Source organism: Pteropus vampyrus, unplaced genomic scaffold, assembly GCF_000151845.1.
Source record: "Pteropus vampyrus isolate Shadow unplaced genomic scaffold, Pvam_2.0 Scaffold452, whole genome shotgun sequence".
NCBI lineage: Eukaryota > Metazoa > Chordata > Mammalia > Chiroptera > Pteropodidae > Pteropus > Pteropus vampyrus.
In genome coordinates this window covers 739,718-762,538 of record NW_011889233.1, presented here as the reverse complement: position 1 = coordinate 762,538, position 22,821 = coordinate 739,718, and the positions used below count along the sequence as shown (strand labels likewise).

The 22,821-nt window shown below is 56.8% G+C and overlaps 2 protein-coding genes across 6 annotated transcripts; one reads left to right on the top strand and one right to left on the bottom strand.

Annotated features, from left to right (window-relative positions):
* Positions 1-19: 19 nt before the first annotated feature.
* IGFLR1 (IGF like family receptor 1) lies at positions 20-3,012 on the top strand. 2 transcript variants are annotated; one of them, XM_011381798.2, is made up of 5 exons: positions 20-181; positions 577-780; positions 1,259-1,431; positions 1,695-2,007; positions 2,130-3,012. In XM_011381798.2, exons 2-5 carry the CDS (start codon positions 627-629, stop codon positions 2,474-2,476), a joined length of 987 nt encoding a protein of 328 aa, XP_011380100.1. In that variant the 5' UTR covers positions 20-181; positions 577-626; the 3' UTR covers positions 2,477-3,012. The 2 variants fall into 2 exon arrangements, with proteins under 2 accessions (XP_011380100.1, XP_023379975.1); XM_023524207.1 differs by having other exon boundaries at positions 122-780.
* KMT2B (lysine methyltransferase 2B) lies at positions 2,932-22,447 on the bottom strand. Of its 4 annotated transcripts, none has more exons than XM_011381792.2 (38): positions 22,072-22,447; positions 20,880-20,952; positions 18,658-20,639; positions 18,334-18,450; positions 18,090-18,240; positions 17,531-17,810; positions 17,315-17,370; positions 16,790-17,068; positions 16,394-16,488; positions 16,058-16,156; positions 15,805-15,918; positions 15,518-15,664; positions 15,320-15,415; positions 14,769-14,886; positions 14,095-14,208; positions 13,775-13,959; positions 13,610-13,699; positions 13,415-13,519; positions 13,214-13,287; positions 12,511-12,626; positions 12,323-12,414; positions 12,106-12,243; positions 11,520-11,552; positions 11,231-11,389; positions 10,882-11,002; positions 10,728-10,806; positions 10,467-10,627; positions 9,154-9,381; positions 7,778-9,071; positions 7,590-7,679; positions 7,405-7,514; positions 4,894-5,031; positions 4,735-4,809; positions 4,456-4,633; positions 4,054-4,161; positions 3,851-3,934; positions 3,605-3,734; positions 2,932-3,512 (listed from the first exon to the last, which is right to left on the bottom strand). In XM_011381792.2, exons 1-38 carry the CDS (start codon positions 22,426-22,428, stop codon positions 3,237-3,239), a joined length of 8,142 nt encoding a protein of 2,713 aa, XP_011380094.2. In that variant the 5' UTR covers positions 22,429-22,447; the 3' UTR covers positions 2,932-3,236. The 4 variants fall into 4 exon arrangements, with proteins under 4 accessions (XP_011380094.2, XP_023379958.1, XP_011380095.2 ...); XM_023524190.1 differs by having other exon boundaries at positions 18,334-18,447; XM_011381793.2 differs by lacking the exon at positions 11,520-11,552.
* Positions 22,448-22,821: the final 374 nt, after the last annotated feature.

The following is a 22,821-nucleotide window of genomic DNA, read 5'->3' as shown; positions in this document are numbered from 1 at the left end:
TGGAAAATCAGCAGACTCACAGCTCAGTGCTTGAGGAACCCCCAAGTAGGACTGGTGGGGTGGGGGTGCCTTTGTGCTGGAAACTTCAGCACATCCATCTGAGGCTTCTCAAGGGGACGACACCTGGTTGTGGCAAGTTGGAGGATACTCAGCCTGGAGAAGACTGGGATTAAGAGCTAAGGTAAGGTCACTTGGAATTGAGTGGGTGTCTCCAGTGGGCAAGGGGTGTGTCCTCCATCCCTACCTCCCTGAGATGGGAGTCAGTAGGACCTAATACTTAAACTTTATGCCAGGTGCTCTCCTAAGAGCTTTACTTCTAGTAATGGTTTTAATTCTCCACAATAACCCTCTAAGACAGGTGGATTACCATCCTGTTTTATGGATGGAACATGGCGGGGGCGAGATATGAATCCATGCAGTCTGGCTTTAGCCATCTTGAAGTCTTGTGACCTCCGATAATGAATGGGCCGGGAGCTGGGCTGGCGGCTGGGGGTAGATTCCCGGCTTCCTAGCGGTTTGGCGATATTATACCCCCACATCCACTGCTTTCTTCTTCTGCCCTGGCTTCTTGGGAAGTGGCAAAAGCACTGTGGTCGGAAGTCCTGCGGTCACGGGCCCCCTCCCAGATGGGGCTCCAGTGCCTCCTCTCTGCGGCGCTGCTCCTGGCCCAGGTGGAGCCGCGGGAAGCCTCCCAGTACTGTGGCCGCCTCGAGTACTGGAACCCTGACAATCAGTGCTGCGGTAGCTGCCTGCAGCGCTTCGGACCGCCCTCTTGCCCGGGTGAGGAGCTGGGACTGGGCCTACGCATATACCTACATTCTGGAAGAGCTAGGGGGTTACAGGGAGCGGGGAAAGGACCGAAGTTTGGGGGGCTCACTTCGGGGTACGGGTGGTGAGCCTTAAGCAGATAAGGCAGGGATGGGGCTAAACCTGTGAAGAAGGAGATAGTGTGGGTTAGATGAGGGCCGCGGCGAAGGGTTGTGGACTGTTAGGCGGCATCTGGGCAGTGAGGAAAGGGTGAGCTGTGCGGATAAATCTGTGGAAGCGGGAGGGGCAAGAAGGGGGCGGGGCCTGTGGAGAGACGCTTTCAAGACCCACTGGGCTAGGTTGAGGAGGGGAAGAATGGTAGGGTGGGCGCGTACGCTGATAGGTGGGTGAGTAGAGAGCGAGGGGCGTGGCCTGCTGGGATAGGACAGGGAAAAGGGTGTCGCGAGAGAGGCGAGGCTTGGAGATCAGCTGAGACCCTGTCTCCCACTAGACTTCGAGTTTTCGGAAAACTGCGGGCTCAATGACTTTGGCGATCACGTAACGCACCCCTTCAAAGAGTGTCCTCCTGGGCAGTGCAACCCTAACAGTGAGGAGCTATGTAGCCCCTGTGGCGGTGGAGCCAGGGCCCCCACTTCTGCGGGAACCGGACAGCGCTGCCTACAGGTGCTAGTAGGGTTCCGAAGGCCTGGCCAAGGGGTGCAGTTGGGACTGGAGTTGGGGCGGGGTCTGGATCAAAGGAGGTAGTGTAGCTCCACGGAAGAGGGCTAGGGTGGGGACATAGAAACGAGGTGACCAGTGGGGGTGGGGAGCAGGGACTGGATCAGGCGGGGATGTGGCCCCATGGAAAGCCATAGGGATCGAAGGTTTAGGCTGAAGAGGCAGGAGTGGGGCTTGCCTTCCGCTTAATTCCAACTCCCTATTTCCAGAAACGGGTCCCTCCCAAGGAGCCCTGCCTTTTGAAGCCTGAAACACGGAGCATCCCAACCTCCCAGGAGCCCAGCTCACTAGCAATTTCCAGTCCATTGCACACCGTCCTGCGGCAGGGTTTGCTGCCTTATGCCATGCCCCTGGTGCTGGTTCTGCTTGTGACCTCAGCAGTGATCCTGCTCTCCCTGCAAAGGCTCTGCAACCGCAGCCGTTGGAAAGCTGTCCACCTTTATCCTGGCTTGACTTGCGCTGATTCTAACACCCACACCCTTTTCTTGAACTCTCCAGGCTCCCTGGATGCATCAGAGGCAGGTGACTCAAGGGTCCCTCTGCTTCCACTCTTGGGCAGGGGTTAGTCCTGGACACACTGAGGAGGGGAAGGTGGCCTGGAAACCCACCCTTTCTCCTCAGCCCTCTCTCTCTCCCCACCCCAGAGCTACCAAATCTGGCATCACAGCCCCTGTCTCGACTCCTGGATGAGCTGGAGGTGTTGGAGGAACTGATTGTGCTGCTGGACCCTGAGCCTGGGCCAGGTGGGATGGTGGCCTGTGGTACCACTCGACACCTGGCTGCAAGATATGGACTGCCTGCCGCCTGGTCCACCTATGCCTACTCACTGCGACCCAGTCGCTCACCTCTGCGAGCCCTGATCGAGATGGTGGTAGCAAGGGAACCCTCTGCCTCTCTGGGCCAGCTTGGCATACACTTAGCCCAGCTAGGGCGGGCAGATGCACTGCAGGTGCTGTCCAAGCTTGGCCCATCTGGGGCCTGCCTGGTCTAGTACTCAATAATTAAGTTTTCCTTGAAATAGGTGCCTGTTGTGTCTCGGCCTCTTTAAGGGGCTCTCTGGAAATACTGGGCCAAGACCCAACAGACACCTTCATCCCCCCTTCTGGAAAATGACCCATTCCATCAAACACGTAAGACTAGATCTTGGAGAGCTGACCTCAGGCTATGCCTCTGGGCAACCAGGGTTTCCTCTTGAGAAATACTCCTGCCATCCCTGTGAGAGCTGATCCACAAGGACCCACCCAGCGGGGGGTCTAACTTAGACTATGTAGAACATTTATTGCTCTGAAGCCTTAAAAGACTTCACAATTTACTTCTAATTCTGAATGATGGCCTCTTACCTACCTGTTGAGGCTGATGGGCTTTCTTCGCTCAGGATGGGTGTGGGGCACAGTGAACAGAAGCTCCTACCTGGCCCCAGCACCATACAAACTGGAAAATCACCTCTCCAAACATTGACAGACTTTATTGTGGGGGGTTCCCACTTAGGATCCCACCCTCTTAAATAAAAAAGTGCATAGAAAAGAAGGGATTTAGAAACCTTTGTACAATATCTACATCCTGGGACCCCAGGGCAGTAAGGGGGCGATTGCTGGGTGGGCTGGAGGGGTGGAGGCAGGGCCCTTGCCACCTGCATGCCCACATCCACCCTGAACATGATGGTGGGGGTGAGATGCTCTGGGAGGGACTAGGGAGCCCCCAGACCAGGGGCAAGATGGCAGCAGGGGGGGGTATGGTGGGCAGCCACAACTTCAGTTAAGGAACCGACGGCAGCGCTTGGCGCCACAGTTGCAGGGCAGCTTGTTGCTGGCATCCTCAATGGGGAACTTGTAGTCATAGGTGAGCTCCTCACCACGCAGGATGCGGCGCAAGGCGAAGATGACGATGTGCTTCTGGCCCTCCACGTGGATGACTCGAGAGAAGCAGTTGGGCTCACACGAGTGGTTGATGAAGCGGGCAGCATTGCCATGCATTGTGGCATCCACCACGTCAAAGTCATCCATGCGGAACATGTAGCACCCAATGCCCTACAGGAATAAGGTGGGGGCAGTCAGGTGCTGTGTTCCCATGGGCCGGCCCTGCTTCGCCCACCTCGTTCCCATGACCTGGCAGAGCCCACCTTCCCATCGTAGAACTTCTCTCGCTTGTCAGTCAGCACAGAGCGAATGACAATACCAGAGTACTCAATGACCATCTCGCCGGCATCGATGTTGCGCTTACAGAACAGGCCCCGCCCATGGATGGCAGATCTGCAGGGTAGGATGGGCAAGGGGAGCTCAGGGGGTAGGGGGACAGAACCAAGGCAGCACCACACCAGGGTACCTGTCATCCACCCAAGGGGCATCCTCCCCCCAACCCCACTAACCTGTAGACACCCACAGCCTCTTTGGATGTCTTCTTGAGGTGGCGGAAGCGCATGGCCATGGGCAGCTCCAGGCTGGTGGCACGTCTGGAGCGGGGGACAACAGTGTCACACAGGCTGATAGCCAGGAATGACCTCCTCTGCCCCTGGTCTCTCTCTTTAGGATCCTTCCAGACCACCCCAGTACCCTGGCCTGCCCTCCATACCTGGTTGACCTGAGCTGCACCTCATCTTCTTCTTCATCACAGGTGGCTCCCTCAGGGAGTACTCGGTGCTGGGAGGCCAGGAAGTTGAACATGTCAAAGGTGCACTTCCTGTAGGTGGGAGGGAAGAAAGGAGGGAGGTTCGTAGCCATTCTTTTGAGATGTTACCCACCTATTTTCGGCCAGGCTTCCTGTTGGCAGAGCAGGAAGAATACCACTGCTATTGAAGACGTGGTGAAAGGGGAATGAATGGGGTTCATTCTTCTGATATAAAAAAATAATTCCTGGTGTGGCCTAGTGTCTTCTCCCCAGGCCCCAGTTTTCAATCTGTACAGACTTAATTCCCGCCCTCAAGAACTCTCAAAGGGTTCCCCTGACTCGAGCATCACACCCCAGACCTCTCACCGGAGATAGACCTCGGCGCGGGCTGCCCCATGGGGATTCAGGGGTGGCTCCTCCTGGCCCTCTCCCTGCTGGTGGTAGCGGAACTTGTAGTGCTGGCAGCGCTGGGCCCCGGGCAGCTGCTCTGCCAGGAAGATGACTGCATCATGGTGGATGCCCAGGAGCCTTGCCCCACTCATTCCTGGGGAGTCAAAGGGGAGGACACACAAGTCATGTCGGAGGTCCATCTTGCCCCGGGGGAGTCATTTCAGCTCCCAGGGCCCCTGTGGACACTCCACTTACCACTGAAGGAGAGATGTCTGAGCCGGGCATGCCCTCGTGCCTCTTGCACCTTCTCAATCAGAGTTCTCCATGCCCCTGAGGAGAGGGCAGAGCCAGAGCAGAGTCAGGATGGTATTCTTGGGACACCTTCCCTCCCTGTCACCACCACTCCTGACTCACCTTCCAAGCTCTCTGCCTCCACGCTGAACCCATCCTCACTGCTGATCTCGAAGCGCAGATGTGGGCCAGCCCGTTTGGGGGCCTGGTTCTCTTTATCCTCTGGGGATGGAGGCTCTTCCTCAGAGCTTGAAGCCTCACCTGGTCCCAAGGAGCAGGTCAGAGTAGGTGAAGATCACCCCTCCTAGAGTCAAATCCCCTGGCTCCCCACCACCCTCCCTCCTTCCCTGGGCACAAGCAAAGACACTGGGTCTGAAGGCCTCCCCCTGCTCTAACTGCTCAGTGAACTCTTATAGATCAGACACTCGTTTTTTCTGAAGGGTCTGCAGTCCCTTTTCTGCAGGACTTCTTGGCTAGATGAGCAGTTCTACGGAGGCTTAGAATGTTTTGGCTCTGCAGGACACACTATGGCTCACTCAAACCCAGTCTGCTATAAATGCCTATCTACCCCTCATTCTTCTATCTCACACAAAATTAAAAATACTAGAGAATTATATTCTGCATGTATATATTTACACACAGCATATTTTCTGTAAATATTACAAATATATTATTGCATAGGCCCATACTCACAATCAAATACGTGTACATTATGAGCACGTCTCGGGGTTAAAGATTTAAAGAGAGCAGACGGGACTCGCTAATGTAGGAGATGTGGATGAGGGATATAGAGGGGGTGTCAAGGACAACTCTGAAATGTGGGACCTGAACTGGAATTATAACACTGCCACTGACAGAGACCCTGAGGGCGGGGGAAAAACGAATTTGGGGTAAAGGTCGAGAGCTCAGTTTAGGACAAGCGAAGTCTGAAAGTCCTCTTAGAAAAACTCCCCTGGCAACTTGCTGGTGGAGATGACCAACAGGCACCAGGATAAAGCAGTGTTGCTAACAATTTGGGGGCTATAAGAATTAGGGGATTTAGGGCTATGAAGTTACATTACAGCACCTGAGACATGCCAAAGTTGACAAGTTGAGGCAAACAGGAGGCATAACCAGAGATGAAGAGCGGGGTGGGTTCTAGAAGCCAAGAAAGGAAGTCCTTCAAAGAAGACTTCCTTTTAGAGCACCAAATGCAGGACGTGAACGGAGAACTGCCTACTGTGCTTGGGGTAAGTTTGAGTTGAGCACACTTTAGGAGAGGCAGGCCTCACGTGGCCACCCTTTCTCCCCACATCACTTCTCCGGGCCAACCTGCCCACGTGCCTTCCCAGCCCTAAGCATGACTAAACCAGACGCTTGCTGTGTGACCCACTGCATCAATAGGTCTCAGTGCTCCTGGGTCCACCTCTGATAACTTCTTCCACCTCTTCTTAGCCCCCTCCATCTTCGCCTTCATTTTGTTCCCCTAACATATCAGGCACTCTCTCATTGCCCTCTTTCTCACAGTGCTCATTCTAAGCTGAAGTACACTTGCTAATGTACGTGGCTACCAAATGTGATATGCCCCTAAGAGTAGGCAGGGACCTGTCATGGTCACTGTCATGTCCCCATGCCCTCTCTGACCCTATAAGCAGTCTTTCAGTTAAGCAGTCTCAGTCTCTCTCACTCCACTTCCATGCTCAGCACCTGTACTCTACATGAGAAAATTCACATTATCAGCGTAAGATTGGGGCCACTAGAAATTCTAAGCCTCAGGTTGCTTGATTACCTGCTTACTTGGCTGTAGTCCTTCCTCTCTCCATCCCTGACCTATAGAGCACTACCCTTCCAGCTTCACTGAGTCTGCCAGCCAAACTACTGTAAGTGCCCCTATTCTGTGTACTGATGTCTCTGCAGGTACACCTAACCTCACCTTTCATCTCAACCTGCCACGCCTCCTCTCACCACCTCTTCCATCTATGAACCTCCTTTGCCCTCATCCTTGGCTTTGCTGTCTCAGCCCTCACACCAGACCCCTCTAAGCTGTTGGCCCAACTCCTCTTCCCAGACTCAGCCGAGCTCTTTGGCAAAGTGCCTGGGTATTGTTTTGGTTTCCTCATCAGACACTGTCTTTGATTCTGGACTCTGACCCAACGTTCTCTCCACCCTGCGCCACCTGTCCACATGGTACATCAACCCTAGACCCCATATGCCTACAGCCCTTTGTGGCAGCTGGGACTGTTGACTACTCCCTTCCCTGAGCCTCTGGGACACCTCTCCTCCTACCTCCTTCCTACTGTTCTTGTCTCTCCTCTGGGTCCTAGGTGGGCTCCATCCTAACTAGTTGTTCCCAGAACTGCATCTTCGGCTTTATTAGGTACTTAACCTTCCGACCCTGGCAGACTAGGCTCTGATGCCCTCCCTGAGGCTCCTGAGCATGCTTGGACAAGGCGCTTTGAGAGGCCCTTTCATATTGAGCTGACACTTTCTATTTCTGCCACAGGCCATAAGCTCCCTGAGGGTGTCTCTATAACTCTAACACCCAGCCTCAGGCCTGTAGTTTTTGAAGTGGACCAGTTCACCACTATATTTATCAGTCACTCAGCTGAGCAAACACAGGGAAGGAGACAATGAGAGGGAAAGGATGGTCCTTACCTGAGTAGTGGTGCCACTGGGACTCAAGCAGCAGGTCGGGGGTACCATCGGGAGCCTGGGGAGGACCACCTTCTGGAAGTGGCAGCAGAGGGGACCGGTCCTGGAGGAGCCTGTGAGGAGAGACCTGTCAGAAGAGGGAAAGGACAGAGATCCCAGAGCCTCCAAGAAGGGGACTGGCCACTCACCTCGGGCTTTCCTCCCCAGTTGGCTCCTTAGGATCATCCAGGTCGAGAACTCCACGCACTGTGGGCGTTTTCATCCTCACTCGGCTAAATCTGGTGGTGGGGGTCGGGGGGACACCACGAGAAGCCTCAGCTGCCTTCTCCTGCCCAAATCGCTGGCCCACCTCCACAGCCTCGGCATAGTCACTCACCCACTGCCACTAAGCCCTGGACCCTGGGGGGGATCTTCCAAGGCCTCTCCATCTTCTTCCAGCCGGGGGGTCTTGCTCGGGGGAGGTGCTGGTGGGGAACGGCCAGAGAAGGTGGACACCCTCTTGACACGAATGGCCTGGCGAGGTGGGCTGGAGGGCCCACTGCTCAATACCAGCGTCAGTGGAGGGGGGGGTGGGGGTGGAGCAGGGCGGACCACCCCTACCACTGGCAGCACCCCCAGCAGAGGTCCTGGGGGCAGAGTCCAGGAAGTGGGGGCTGTGGGGGGGACAGGAGGGGGCAGAGGCGGCTGCTTCACTGGGGGGGAGACAGGCTCCCCCTCCCCAGCCATCTTCACAAACACTTGCCCCAGCTTGTTGACAAGAATGATTTTAGATGTGGCAGGTTTGGGGGGCTCAGGGGCAGGGCCCAGGCTCAATACTCGAACCCCTGGAGCCCCAGGGAGCCAGGCAAACGTCCGAGTGGTGTCAGCGGGGCTGGGAGGCAGGCCCTGGGGAGGCTGGCTGCCATTGGCCAGGGGAGGTGCTGGGGGTAGTGGCTCCTCTCTGGGCCCAGTACCCCCTTCCCCAGGCCCCCCTAGGTTCTTCAACACGAAATCCACAATTTCTGATGGCAAGTCCTCAGGAGGTCGGGCCCTGTCCCCTGCAGTCCCAATGACCCCAGCCCGGCCTGCTCCTGGCCCTGAAGGAGTCCCCTGGCCCCGAGGCTGCTGAACTGCCTCGGCCTCGCTGTCTGTGCCGTCATCCACTCCGTCCAGCTGTTCGATGCGGGGGGTTCCAGGGAGAGCGCCAGGGGCCAGGGCAGGGCCAGACACCACAGTCACAGGGAAGTGGACGTAGCGGGGGGTAGGGCTGGCCTCTTCCTCTGAACTGTCCCCTGGGCCCCCATGGCTGCTCCCCACTGCCCCTGCAGCCACAATCTCTTCCTGAAAGGGCTCAGTCCCCAGCAGGCTGGCCGCAAAGTCCAGGTCAGCAGCACTCAGTCCTGATACCACCTCCATGTCCTCAAAATCTGGGCCCAGGTCTTCAGGGGGTGGTGGAGGAGATGGGGCAGGGCCAGGGGGAGCCAGCTCCCCTGAGGTAGGTGTGAGGGCTCTAACAACTGAGGTAGGAGGGGGCACCCTGAGCTGAGGGGAGGTTCTGAGAGGGGGAGAGGCCCGCCGTGATGGTGGCAGCCTGGTAGCCAGGGGGCTGGGACGACGGGAGCGTCTGGGGGGAGCTGGGAAGTCCAGGTCTCCCACTGTAGGGATGTGGTGGGTCAGAGAAGATGGACTTCCTGTGGGGGGAAGGGTCATTGTCAGCCACGTGCTCCTGCCTCTCCTGCCCCACCCCTCCCCTGGATACTCCCAGGTACTCACCAGGGGAGGGCAGGGGTCCGAAGGAGACACCCCCCAAGGGCCTCCGGGATGGTGAATAGTTGGGCACTTTGATTCGAGCCCCTGAGAAGGAGCGGGGGGCCAGAGGAGGGGCACTGCTTAGATCCAGCCGAAGAGTGGGGTCCAGGTTTTGGATGAGTGAGTGGTGCTCAGGAGCTCCAGGGATAAGGGCATCTGCTTCTGGTGGGGCCTCCACATGATCTGGGGGCTCTAAAGAGTCAAAAGAATGGCATCAGGAGTGGCAGGGGCTCTTTGTCAAAGCCTCTCCCTTACACGCCATCCCTTCTTTTGAGCCAATTAAGTCTTCTCCTATTCCCAACCCGGTCACAACTGGCACTGGTTTCTAGTCAACACTCATGCCCCAAACACCTCTGTGGCTTCTGCAAAAACTTCATATGCACCTGGGTCAGGGTCCTTTTGTGACTGTTCCTCACCCATCCTTTGCTATCTCCCCAATTCCTGGCTGTCTACTGTTCTCATTCAGGCCCTACTTGCTACGAGGGGCACTGCCCTCTCTCCAGCAAGGCCAGTCCTACCACTTTCTTCCTTGCTCTGCACATCCCTGCCACATCAAACATATCCGCCCCATCCAGGCACTTGTGGCTCCCCATTACCTGGCTCCACCCAACCTGTGCAAACTGATATCTGCCGCCTCCTCCCTTGTTTCCAGCCAGGATGGCTGCGCCCTCCTCCCCTCTCTATTTCATGTCAGGTTCCAACCTAGAGCAAACTCCTTACCTGTAAACAATCCCAATCTCTTCCTCCTCCCATTTCTCCCCCAAAGGCCTCTCCCTTTACCAGTCTCCAAGTCCATTCTTTGCTCTGTGCCATCCAGCCCTCAGCTACTTCCCTCAGTGCCAACACGGCTGTGAAGGTGCCAGTTTGGGAACTGAGCAGATCAGGTTAGAATCCTGTCTCTACTATGTTACAGTGGAGAGTAACTACCCTTTTGAATTTCAGCACAGCAGAGCTTGTACCTTCCTCAGAGAGCTGTGGGGAGCATTACATGAACACATAGCCCCAAGTGAGCTGGCCCTAAAAGCTCCTTACATTCGTACAGATGTTGTCACCCCTCTAAAGCAGGTCATGGTGCTCTCCCCTCACTTCCCGTGAAATGCTGAGCACAGTCCCCAGCACGTAATGCACAGCTGTTATCTGTTATTGCCATTACAACAAGTGAAAGAACAGCAAACATCCTGGAGTTTCTTTAGGGAAGAGGGAAATAAGGGTTGGTGGGTAACTGCTTGGGGAGGGTGGCATTCAAGGAAGAAAATGAGGTAGTTCCAAGGCTGTACCTGTGGAAGGGGAAGGGCTGTGCACAATGGTCTGGTTCTCCTCCGCTGCCTCCAGGTGAACAGGCTCTTCCCTGGGCCCCCATGGCCGATACTCAAGAATTCGGCACCGATACCAGCAGCGCCGCCGAGCATCCACCGTGCTCCAGTACAGACGGGAGCACCTGTTGGGTGGGCGTGTCGGGCAAGAGGGTCAGGACAACTTGGGAAACGGGATTCAGTTCTGGAGTCCCGAACCCCATTAATTCCCCCTGGGCTGCTCACTGGTAGCCAATGGGAAAGAGCCGTCCCTCGCAGTCCGAGAGATCAGACAGAGTACCCAAGGAGTCAATTCGGATGGAGCCTATGGGGCAGAGGAGAGGTCAGGAGGGTGGGGCCAGGAAGGGTCAGGAAGAGCACAGTAGAGCAAGCAGCTTACCGATGAGCACGTTGATGGCATCAGGTTCGAGCCCTGTCAAGAACTTTCTCTTGAAGTTGATGCCTTCAAAGTCCACATAGACTCGGCGGAGAACATCAAAACCATCGGGGGTCACGATCTCCTGGGAAGTGGGTGGCAAATGCGATTGTTGGGTTGGTGGGGGTGAGAGGGATGTGAGGGAAAGCTCTGTAGGCAAGGACTGGAAAGTCGGGGGCTTGGCTAAAGGACTTGGGGAGAACAAAGAGACACTGAGAGGCAGCAAAGGTCACACCTGAGGGGTGCAGGGGTCCCTGAGTGAAAAGGGATAAGAAAGCAGTGGGGAGCTGTCTGCCCCACAGAAATGGCCCACCTTGCCATCCAGTAGGTCTGTGTGTTTCTGACAGAAAACTTTCTTGTCATCCTGGAAGATGCAGTAGCTGGCCCGGGCACACATGAAGTGGAAGTTACTGAGGCAGGAGGAAAGGCAGCAGCCCACCGTGGCTCCAGGCTTTAGGCAGAGCTCACAGCGCTGCGGGTGGAAGGGGCTGCTGAGGGGAGAAGCCAGTGACCGGGGCCAGGGCCTGACGCTCAGCATCACTGTCCTTGAGATTGTGCTTGGACCCATCTAGCCCAGCACTTCACACAGCAAAGGTGCTCACCAAACATAATGTCTCTCCTAGCTGCATCCAGGACTGAGTTGACACCAAAATTATTTCAGTTTTCATTTTAATCAGTGTTGCAATAGAAAGAAAAATAACAACAGCTAACACTCACTGAGCAGCATTTACCATCTCTTATGTGATTCTAATGCAGAACTTATATATTTAATCCTCACATCTGCCCCCTGTGATAGGTACTTCTATTGTCTTAGTTTCTGACAGTGAGCTTCTTGAGATGTTCTATAGTACCTGCCCCAGGTCCCACACTGGTGAGAGGGATTTCTAACCCAGGCAACCCCTCATCTCATGGGGACACAGCTAAATGCCATACCGTATGGCAAGCATTCAGCACAGGTTCAAACAGAAGGTCTTCTAACCTTTAACCTCCCAGGTCAGAGTGCACAAACAGGAACAAAGCCACTATCTTTCCTACATCAGAGTCCTGGGACAACCCTAAAAGGTAACTGGATCAGCAGTGAAAGGACATGCTGGGGCAGAGACTGTGAAACGAGAGCTGTCTACACTGAAAGAGGGGCCCTTCCCGAGAACACGAGGGCTGCCCACCTCTCCAGGCCCATGCTCTCACCATCTGCCTCCCTCGAGCCACAGCAGCGTGGACATTCTTGAGCGAACCATCGTTTTCCTCAAACACTTCGGCTGACCAAATGGCACAGTTGACATGTGTCCACTCATTCTGCCCAATGTACAGGAGACGCCCTGCCTCCTGGGGGCAGAGAAATGACATGAAGAGAGGTCCCAGGGACCAGGTCTCACAACCTGGGGTTTCACACACTAGCCCTCACCTTAGAGTCGGCATCCCCATATTTGAGGCAGAGAGCACACTGACGGGGGTCCTCCAGGTGTGAGAAAGCAACTGGATCCTTGCCCTGCAAAGCTGTAAGGAGTATGGAAAAGGAGGTCCAAGAATCAGAACCTGGAGCCTGGTCCACCAACTCCGGGGCTCTGGCTTCCAGCACCTGCTACCCAGTACCTGCTGATGGGTCCCCTGGAGGTTGTCCCGATTCTGGGGCCTCTGGTTCCTGCTGCCTCCACTGAGCGTAGACATGGTCCAGGGATGGGGGCAACACGGCATTGGGAAGGACTCCGCTGTAGATAGGCAGGGTCAGCATCTAACAGGGGTGGCTGGACTGGGGCCCCCCACAATCTCAGCCTAAACATGCCACGACACCCTATGTCCTCTCTCCATGTGGCATTTCTCGCAGCAGGGCTGGTGCTAAGCCTGACTCCACATCATACCACACCCTCTCATGCCATCTTTGGCACATGAAATGCTGTTCTTCATGCCTGGAATACTCTTTCTCCACATCTCAGCTCTGTGTTATCTTTTTTTGGAAGTCTTAGGCCCTAGGCTCCAGCAGGCACCTCCCTGGCCTTTCTCAACATCGCCCTGGCCATCTGGGTCATCAGTGCCAGCCCAATCTCCCAAACATGGCTTGCTCACTGCTGTCCCCAATACTGCTTTGCACGAAGTAGAAACAAAGTGAGAGCCAATTCCACAATCTATGTCTTTGCTAGTCTATACTCACCGAGGACTCTCATCCTGGTCCAACCACTCTCTAGACCCTAACACTGTCCCTTGTCTACCCTCAGCCCAGTTTGACTCTGGATTCCCAGGTTCCCTTGGCCTTTGCCCTCACTCCCTGGTTCCCCTCTTGCTACCCAGCCTTGCTCACTTTGGCAGCCGAGTACTCCGTCGCCAGTACTTGGGGTCGTGGGCGTCGAACCAGCCGAATGTAGACTCTAGCAGCTAGGAAGTAACAGGATGAGAAAAAGTGGCTTCCCCAGGAGAGTTGGTAGAGGCAGGGTCTGAAGAACGCCCCCTCTCCTCCCCAGTACCACTTGAGCCACCCTAAGGCATTCCCCACAGATCTCACCTTCAGTAGGAGCCCCTTCATCTGGCCTCCAGCCCGGCGCTCTGAGGTCTCTCCTTCTTCCGAGTGCCTCATCAGGATTCCCACCACGTCCTCCATGAAGCTGTGCTGTAAGGGGGCTTGTCAAGATCCAAGCCCCGCCTCAACCCCAGCCCTCTCCTCTTGGCACCCACCTGTTCCTCTTAGTGTCCCACTCACCACGGACTTGTAGTGGCCTGCCTCAAAGCGCTGACTCACGGCTTGCAGATCACAGGGCCCTGGGTGCAGCTGCTTTCCATCCTGCCCACACTACAAAGAGGGGAAGTCAGCAGGGCTGGTGCTGGGCCTGACCCCACCTCATCCTGCTGCCCGAACCCTTCAGACCTGGGTGCACAGCAGCAGTGGGCCTACCACCTTGGAGCTCAACAGGCCCTGGAGCACCTGGCGCAACCCCCCCTGCAGGGCCCCACTCAGGGCCTCTCGCCAGCGGGGGTGTGTAGCCCCAGCACACGGTCCACAGGTGTACAACACTGAGTCTGGCAGCCCCGAAAGGATCTCATAGTCCTCATCTAGAACAGCCAGGGCAAGAAAGGAAAAAACGGTTTGGAAGGATGTGAGAGCTCAGCAGCCCCTAGGACATTTAGCCCACCTGTCCTCTGAGGTGGGGGATAGGAGGTCACACTCCAATACTCCGCCCCACTCACCTGAGAGCCCCTCGCACTTGGCGTGCACCCAGTGGTCACACTGTGCACACTGCATCATCTTGCTTTCGTAGTCATTGTCTTCATAGCAGCGCGTGCAGATTGGGCAGTAGTTTCCTAAAGAAAGAGGGAAGGAGAGCGCAAGTCAGAGGGGCTGGGGCCACTACCTGCCCCTCAGAGTCTCTGTTGTAGAGGTGGGGGGGTGGCGGTGCCATCCCTTGACCGCTACATAGGCTGCCTATGTTATGCCCCATCTTGGGTACCTACCATTCCCAAAAAGCTGGATAAGGCTAAGGCCTCTTTTCTAACCCTGCAGCCCTGATGCCTTACAAGGATAGGGTTTTGCTAAATATGCTGCCCAAACAAATGAGGAAAGCCCAGATTTTCAAAGTGCTCAGTGAAGACACGGGGTTCCAGGAAGCAGCTCAGCAACCACCACAAGGGTGAAGTCCCAGGCCCTCCACTTCCATTGCCCTCAGAATGGCTGTGTCCCCTTACTCCCTACTTTACATACTGAATGCTCTTCTATAGGACTAACCTGAACAGATGGAAATGTTCCATGCCTAAAAAAGGGTGGAAAACCACTAGAAAAGCACATCTGTTCTAACTGCTTGTGCAGGAGCCTGGCCCACTCCCCAGTGGACTCCCAGGGCCCAGGACCCCTGCCAGGTCCCCACCTTTCTCATAGAGCTGGGTGCACCTGGGGCAGAGGCTGTAATCTCCAGACCATTCGACGTCCCAGTTCTTGCCTGGAGTCGCCCCACAGCTTTTACAGCGCACGCAGGCGGAGCAGATCTGGGGGGTGGGGCAGGGTGATGTTAGGGGTAGAGCCAGAAACCACGCTAGAGCAATGTGAGGGGAGGGTGGGCAAAGAGGAGTGGGCAGTACACAGGAGACAGATAAGTAGGGGAAGAGAAGCAGAACAGGAGAGGAATGAAGTGGGGAGACTGGTGATGGGGAGACTGGGAGGAGTGGAAGTTAGGCTAGAGCAGGGGATTCTGAGCCTGGGACTATGGAATCCATGAGCCCTTAAAAACATTACATGTAAATTCTGCAAATAAACCTTGATTATGCAAAACTCTTGAAGACAAAATGTTATTTCTATCAAACTCTCAAAAGGATCTCCAACCTTCCTCTCCTCCTGAGAGTCCTAGCCTGGAGCAAGGCTAGGGGTGGTGGCGGCATTAATTATAACTCCAAAGCAAGGGGTGGGGGCCTCATCTCTTACCCAGTGGCGCCGTTTGCGTGTGGCCCGGGTTGGGTAGCTGGGCCCCAGGCAGGCTGGGTGGTAAGCATGGCGGCAGCGCTCACACTCTAGGAGATGCTATTGGATGTTGAAGAAAGACAGCAATGGCAGGACCTACTGCCACAGGAATATCCTTCTCCTCTATGTCTCCACCCACTCCCATGGCTCCTGTGCCCAAACCTTGGATCCCCTGCCTTTGCGCCCACAGACGTGGCAGAACTTGCAGCGTCGGCAGCACCAGGTGTCATGATGTTGGGGCAGGGGCCGCTCGGCTTCCTCCAGGCAGAATGGGTGGAAAGGGTCACAGCAGACTTGGCAGAATACCAGCTGGGGGTGGAAGAGTGAACAATGGGCACAGTGTGAGGCCAGGAGGCCAGGGCATGAGATCCTGCTAAGAGGGCCCAAGAAATCAGGCAGTAAGACCTAATGGACATGTGGAGGAGCTGTGAAAAAAAGTGGGATCCAACCTCATGCAGGCCTTTGCTGGCACACAGCAAGCACACCATAGGTGGCCCCCCTGGCACAGAGGTGAGCACACTCAGGCCTCCCATCAGCCACACGTTTTCCAGGTCACAATCCTCCTGAGGGAGAACACGACACAGGATCAGAGAGCAGTCAGGAAGACAAATCAGATCCATCCTTAAAGCTCTGGCTTCTCATAATCAATCAGTAAGTTTCTTCCAATCACAGTCCCGGCCACCCTTCCCCTCAAAGCCATACCTTAAAATCTACACGGACTCGATGCACACCATCAGGGGACTTCTGTTTTCCAGTCCAGCCATTGGGAAAAGAAGCAAAGGGGCCAGGGGCCAAAGCATCCTGGGGAGGGATGGCGGTGGTCAGAAAGCTGCTCTTCTCACTGCCCTCTGCCCCAGCCTGTCCAACCCTGTCTTTTGTCCAGATCCTTTGCTTTCCAGAAGGACAGGCCTGTCTTCTGGTGTGGACACACCATGACACTCAGGTGAACCTGTTACCCTGACTTGCCAGGAAGCTCCTGGAGGGCGGGAGCCATGCCTTCCACAGGGCTCAGGGTTCTTGGTGTGGGGCCGTGCTGACCTTGTCCAGGCGCCTTCGGGCCTTGAGCTGCAACACAGGCTGCAGGGTGGGTTTGCGGGGCCGGCTCTGCTCCTCGGATTCTGGCACTGGCAGCTCTAGGCACGACGCGTAAGCGGTGAGGTTTCTCTCTTCCCTGCCCCTCTGCCCCTCTCCTACAACCCCCGAGTGTTACCTGGATCCCCAGGCCTTCTTTAACCAACCAAAGTCTGCTAGGGTGACTCTTAGGCCTTGTTCAATAAGCTTCTAAACACACTGCACACCATTTCCCCCATCCACCTAAGACTACCTGCACAAAGCTTTCTCCATTACACTGACAGAATCCTGGATCAGAGCCCCATCCCTTCCACAAAGAATACACAGGATTGACTGAGAGAGAAAGCAATAAGCAATTCGCACCATTCTCTCGGGGGGTCCGACGTCGGGGAGCAGGAGGACCCCCGGGCTCCGAGTCATCCGAGTCCTCGAAGATATCATAGGAGGGTCGCTGTTTGACGCAGCGCCGGGCGGACTTGCGCTGCAGTAGGAGGGAGTCCTGCTCCTCGGGCCCTGGGGGGGCCACCACCTCCTCCCGGGGCCCCCCAGCTCCCGCCCCCCGGCGTGGGCCTGGAGGACCAGGGGAGGCCTCAGGAGATTCATCGGAATCCCAGGGCAACAGCGTCTTCACTATCGTCCGGCCTGTGGGAACAGGGGACTTAGTAGGATCTGAGCTCAGCCAGGGACATGGGACACTGGGATGGAGAAAAGCCAGAAAGAAGTGGGACAGAAAAGAACAAGTATGGGAGAGATACAAAAGCACATTATGGAAAAGACAAAGATGGTGGACTGCAAAGATAAAGGGAGAAAAACAAAGAAAACACGGTTTCCTCCAAACCACAAGTCTAGAAAAGGCTGTGTAAAGAAATGCTCCTCAAAACTTGTTACCTTTTTTAGCCAGCCGTTCCATCTTCCGAGCCTCTATCTTGTCACACTTCCGGTATCTGGGGAGGGGAGCAGCACGTCACCAGGGTAGGGGACTGGTGGTCTGGGGGAAGAGAGGAAGCTCTCCACAAGGATGCCAATCCCACTGCTCTGGTGGGGCAGGAGGCCTGGGTGACAGACACCATGGGTGGAAATGGGGACTGCATCCCAACTACTCACACACAGCACTGCTTCTTGGTGTTAGGGCCCCCAAACTTGGGCTTGTCCAGGCAGTTGACACAGGAGCCACAATCCTGCACACGCAGGCAGCCCCGACAGTGTCCACATCGTGCCATCCGCATCTTCTTGCCATGATGGGAGGGCAGTGGGCGCCGAGGTGTAGGGGCCAGAGGCCCTCCAGACCCTGCAGGCTCTGAGTCTCCCCCTGGCCCTGCTGACTCTGCCTTTCCCTGCTGTGACCGTGATGGGACACTCTCAGTCTCAGATGCTGACGATGTATCTAGAGCAGCAGAGAGAAGGGGATGGAGCCACAAAGCCACCAGGCCTTCTACCTCGTCTCCTCGTTCTCTCCTAGACCTCATTCAATTGGCCCTCTGGCCACGACTTTCCTACAGTTCTCAGGTTCCACATGCCCCCAAACTCACCTTGTCTAAGACCTAGCACCTGCCATCTAGCCCCAAGCACCCAACTTGGCTCCCACTCGCCTAGGCTCCTGGTGCATTTGCTTGCCCCAGACTTGACACAAGTGTCAAATCTCTCCACAACACACCCACCCTACCCTCTGTGGCAAGGTCCTGCCGATCCCGGAGGGGGAGAGCACTCAGGCGGGGGACATCTTCAGGCACCATGGCCCGGGCCTGACCCAGGGCTACAGCAGCATGACGGCAGACGTGTTTGATTCGGGGACCCTGCACAGGGGACTCGGGGCCCTGGGGGGAAAGAAACCAGAAATAAAAGCTGGGAGTTGCTGCTTGTACTCCTGCAACCAGCCTTCTTCAGAGGGCCCTCTTCCCAACCCATACCGATGGTCTCTCTCTTTTAGTTTCCACCGACTCATCTTCAGACTTGATGGAAACTCTATCTGAGACCTGCTTGACAGTCCCCGTGACCTCTTCCAACTGCCCTCCAGGGCTTGGCTGCTGTGGGAATAACAAACAGGGTCAGAAATTAGAAAGTGAGGAAAGATGGGGCCAGGGAAGGAACACAGGAAGCTGGGGGACGAGATGGACTGGCTGAGGGTTCCCTGCAATGCTAAACAGTGTCTACGGAGGCAGGAGGTTAAGGGATTACAGGGAATTAAGGCTGGATGACTAGGTGCAGGGGCCTGGCCAAAGTACCATGCTTACCGGCATCAAAGATGCCACCTTCTGCTGCTGCTGCTGGTCAATCTTGAACAGCTGCACCTTGGCTCTCTTGAGGAGACTGAACATTTTCTCCTCTACACCAGACAGTGGTAAGGAACCCAGGCCCGCAATCCGAGTTTTTTCCAGTGGTGATGGTGGCTGTGGCTGCAGTGGTGGTAGTGCCTGAGGCAGCAGCTGGGTTTGCAAGGCCTGTAGGGACTGCTGTAGCTGAGCCTGAGGCTGCTGCCCATTGCTTGGAGCTGGAGCCCCAGGTAGGGGCACCTCGGCCTTAACTGGGGTGGCGACCACAGGGGCAAATCGAGGCAGGCTGAGATGGTTGGTGCGGCCCACTGCCCGTGGCTCAGGCTCAGCTGGAGATTCATCAGCAGGAGGAGGCTCTGGCTCAGGGGCTTCAGGGGCTCCAAGAGGAGGAGTAGTAAGCACCGATTCATAGATCTTCAGGTGGGCTTCACTTGGGGTAAACTGAGGGGCCCGAAGGAGCAGGGGCCTCCGAGATGGAGTGACAGGGGCAGGGGGTGGGGGTGGGGCTGGCGGAGGAGCAGGGGGAGGAGGGGGCAGTTCCCGGGTCAGTGAGGTCCAGCGAAATGTGGGTTCCCTTAGGATGGACCGTCTCTTTTCAGGGAGTGGGACTGGGGTAGACAGGGGGGTTGGGGCACATGGTGGAGAGGGGGCTGGTGATGGCTCCTGGGGGATGAGTGGGGAGACGGCAACGGGAGGCCGCAGAGTAGGTGAGACCTCCACCTTTAGAGGTTTGGGGGGGTCTTCATCCATAAATCGCCGGGGTGTCTTGATGACACGGGAAGAACGGGCACTCACCACGGGCATAATAAACTGCCGGATATTCTTCAGGAAGGTGGTGCTTTTGGGGGCCACAGTGGGGCTGTCTTCCAGAGGGCCTCCTGCGGTAGTGCTGGGGGTTGGAGTGGGAGGAGAGGTGCCCTCTGGCCCTGCCCGAGCAGCTTCCCGCTCTGCTCGTTGGCTGGGAGTCAGGGGAGGCCGGCCCCGCTTCCTGGAACATGTAGCTGGGACCACGGGAGGAGGGGATTCTTCCTGCTCCTCTGGAGCAGGAGGAGGTGGAGGGGATGGTGGGGGTGGAGGGGTCACTGAGGGTGGTGGAGGGCAAAGTGGGGATGGAGGAGATGTTGAGGGGGATGGGAGGGCTGGGGGAGGTGGAGGGGCTGGAGGAGTCAGAGATGGTGAGGGCAGCTTTGCTTCTTCCTTTTCCTCAGCTAGCATCATCTCTTTCTCAGCTATAGCTCTCTCTTCCTTCTCTCCCCCCTCCTCATCTTTCTCTTCTTCTTTCACCTCCTCTCCCTCCTCCTTCAACTTCTGTTCCTTGCTCCAGCAAGGGCCCTCTCCCTGTCCAGGTCCGACTCTTCCTTGGGGGGCATCCTGGCAGCTTTCCTCATGTTGATCTTGACCCTGACCTGATTCAAGTCCCAAGGACAATTGTTCCATCTTCACTTTTCTGGCCTTTGAAACAAACTTGATCACGAGGGGGAGCCCGCCTCGGCCTCGACCCCTGCCTCCACGGCCTCCTCGCCCAGACTGTCCTCCACGCTTGGGGGTCCCAGGTCCTGGGCCAGGCCCCTCCTTGCACTTCCAGCTGCCAGTTCGGTGTTTTACTGGAACCACAGGAGGTGGGGGCTCAGGTTTGGGGATTGTCACAGCTGCTTCTGCCACCATTACTGCTTGTTGCTTCTTCCTGCAGGGGCCTGCTGGCCGTCCTGGGGGCCGCCCTCGAGACCGACGGGGGGTGGAGGGCTCACATGCCCGGCTCCGGGGGGCTGGGGGTGCCTGGGCCCGCCGGAGAAGTTCAGTCAGTGCCTGCACCATTCGTTCTGTACCCTCCTCACCCCGTTTCCGGGCAGGAGTCTTTGGGGGGGTAGGAGCCACATCTGCTAGGCGAGGAGGCAGAAGGGGGGTCATCTTATGCTTGCGGCCCCGACCTCGGGGGGCTCGACCTAAAAGGAGAATAGGTGTGGGGAGATGGGTCAAGCCAACCCTGTGGACTGAGGAAAACGTTTCAGGAGGGCCAGGACTAAGTCTTACTTGTCTGTTTCCCCCACAGCCCGGCCTAACTTAGGCTGTGAACACAGAAAACACTCGGTCACTGATGGAGACTGCAACAGGGAAGAACTGACACAAAGAGCAAGAAAAACATTGCTGTAAAGCTATAGAGGTAGAGTTTCCCCATTACTCACCTCGCTGGGACCGGAGCGCAGAGCGCAGGGAACTGGGGGCCACATCTTCATCTGAATGAAAACCCTGAAACTCCTGATTTAGGGGACCAGGGGTGGAGGGGAGAAAGAGCAGTCAGTGCCAAAACCCTTGTTCCACCTGAGACTAAGGTATCGAGGACAATCCCCAGTTTCCTCCTTAATGTACCCTTGCCTATTTACAAAAGAACTAAAGAGGCTAGAAGGTGAGGAGAGGGAAAAACAGGGTCTCTCTCTAGGGATGGAAACACAGGGTATTTTGAACTCCCATCTCCTGTGCCAGACCACACTGGCGCTGCCATCCTTTCGCTGGCCCAGAAGGAAAGAGAATAGGGTCTTCTCAGGCCAGGGAGGTGCAACCCTCAGATTCCCTCATATCAGACTCAGAAAAAAGTAGGATCACCATTTACACCCTCATGAACCACAGTCTCTTCCCGAATGAAGATAGGAATAAGACCATCCGAGTGTGGTGTCTGTGTGTGCGAAATACTTTATCACAGAGGTTTATCAAAAGGTTTATCACCTCACTCAGATAAACTGTCCTCAGTAATACAATCCACACCTTCCTGTCTTTTCTGAAGCTGGGGATAAATTCTGAGCTGAACTCTGACCTGCCCAGTCTCAGCCTTCATTCCATTTCTTTCCAACCTGTGCCCCTAAGAGGAAGCCCTCCACCATTCTACCCTCTCTCTACTTTAGGTCAGAAGAGGAAATGGGGCACTGGTGAAACCTGGGCTGTGTCAGAAGTTATGAGGCTGGGCGGGGCGGATTACAGGTAAGATCCAGAGAACCCTAACCTGGGTCCACTAAAGCCACGCTGCTGCTGCTGTCAACCACCACTGGTTGGGCATGCAGTCCCCATAGCCTCCTCGCCCAAACCTCTACTGCCCTAGCTTTGCCAGCTACCAAGAAGGATCAGCCCAGGACACTTCAGCAGGACCTGCCTCGGGCCCAAGTTCCCAGGTGTAGCTTGGGTTTCTCTATCCACTTGCAGAGGCCCCTTCCACCGACAGTTCCGTACAGCCTACCTCTTCCCATGACTATTTCCAGGGCCCTTTCCCTCCGCAGGGGCCCTGAGGACGCCGCTTCCCCACGTCATTCCTCGGGGCCACCCAGACCCCTGGAAGCCCCCAGCCTCCGCCCCGCCCGGCGCCGGGGACGCCTCGGACTGCCTCACCTCATCATCGGATTCCCCGTCACTGCTCTCCTCCTCTGGCACGCAGCCACGGTTCGGGCCCCAGCCCCGGCCTCGGCCCCGACCCCGCTGAACGCGCGGGCCAGCCCACAGGCGGCGGAGACGGCGCAGGCCCCGGCGGAGCCCCAGCAAACGGAGTAGGGCCGTGTCCTCCCCGGGCTCGGCTCCGCCCGGCCCCGCCGTGCCGCTGCCGCGCCGCAGAGCTACCCGCACTCTCTCGGCCCCGCTGCCCCGTCCGCCGCGGCCCCCGCCCCCGCCGGAGCCCCGCGGCCGGCCCGGGAAGCGGCCCCGCGCGGAGCCAGGCCCCGGGCAACTGCCGCCGCCCGCCGCCGCCGCCATCTTGGCACCGTGAGAGGGGCCGGGGAGGCAGGGGGAGGGGCGGCCCGTGCGCAGGACCGGGGGGAGGGGAGGGAAGTGAGGGGCGGGGCGGCTGCGGCTTACGACAACAACTAGCGCCGCCGCGAAGCTGGCGGGAGCTGGGGGCTGGGCGGGCCACGCGCGGGGTATCACGGGAGCGGGAGTCCGAGGCCGGTCGGCCGTCACCTTAGGCGATCTAAGAAGAAGAGCACAGTGCCCGCTTCGCGGCGGGAGAGGGGTGAGGCGCAGGGGCCTCAGGGAAATGTAGTCCAGGCGCCTCGCTCCTTCCGCCGGGAGTGGGAGAGTGAGGTCTCACCCAGAAAGCAAGCTAACTCTCGGGCCGCCGGAAGGTGTGGTTCTCGCCCCCAGACTCCT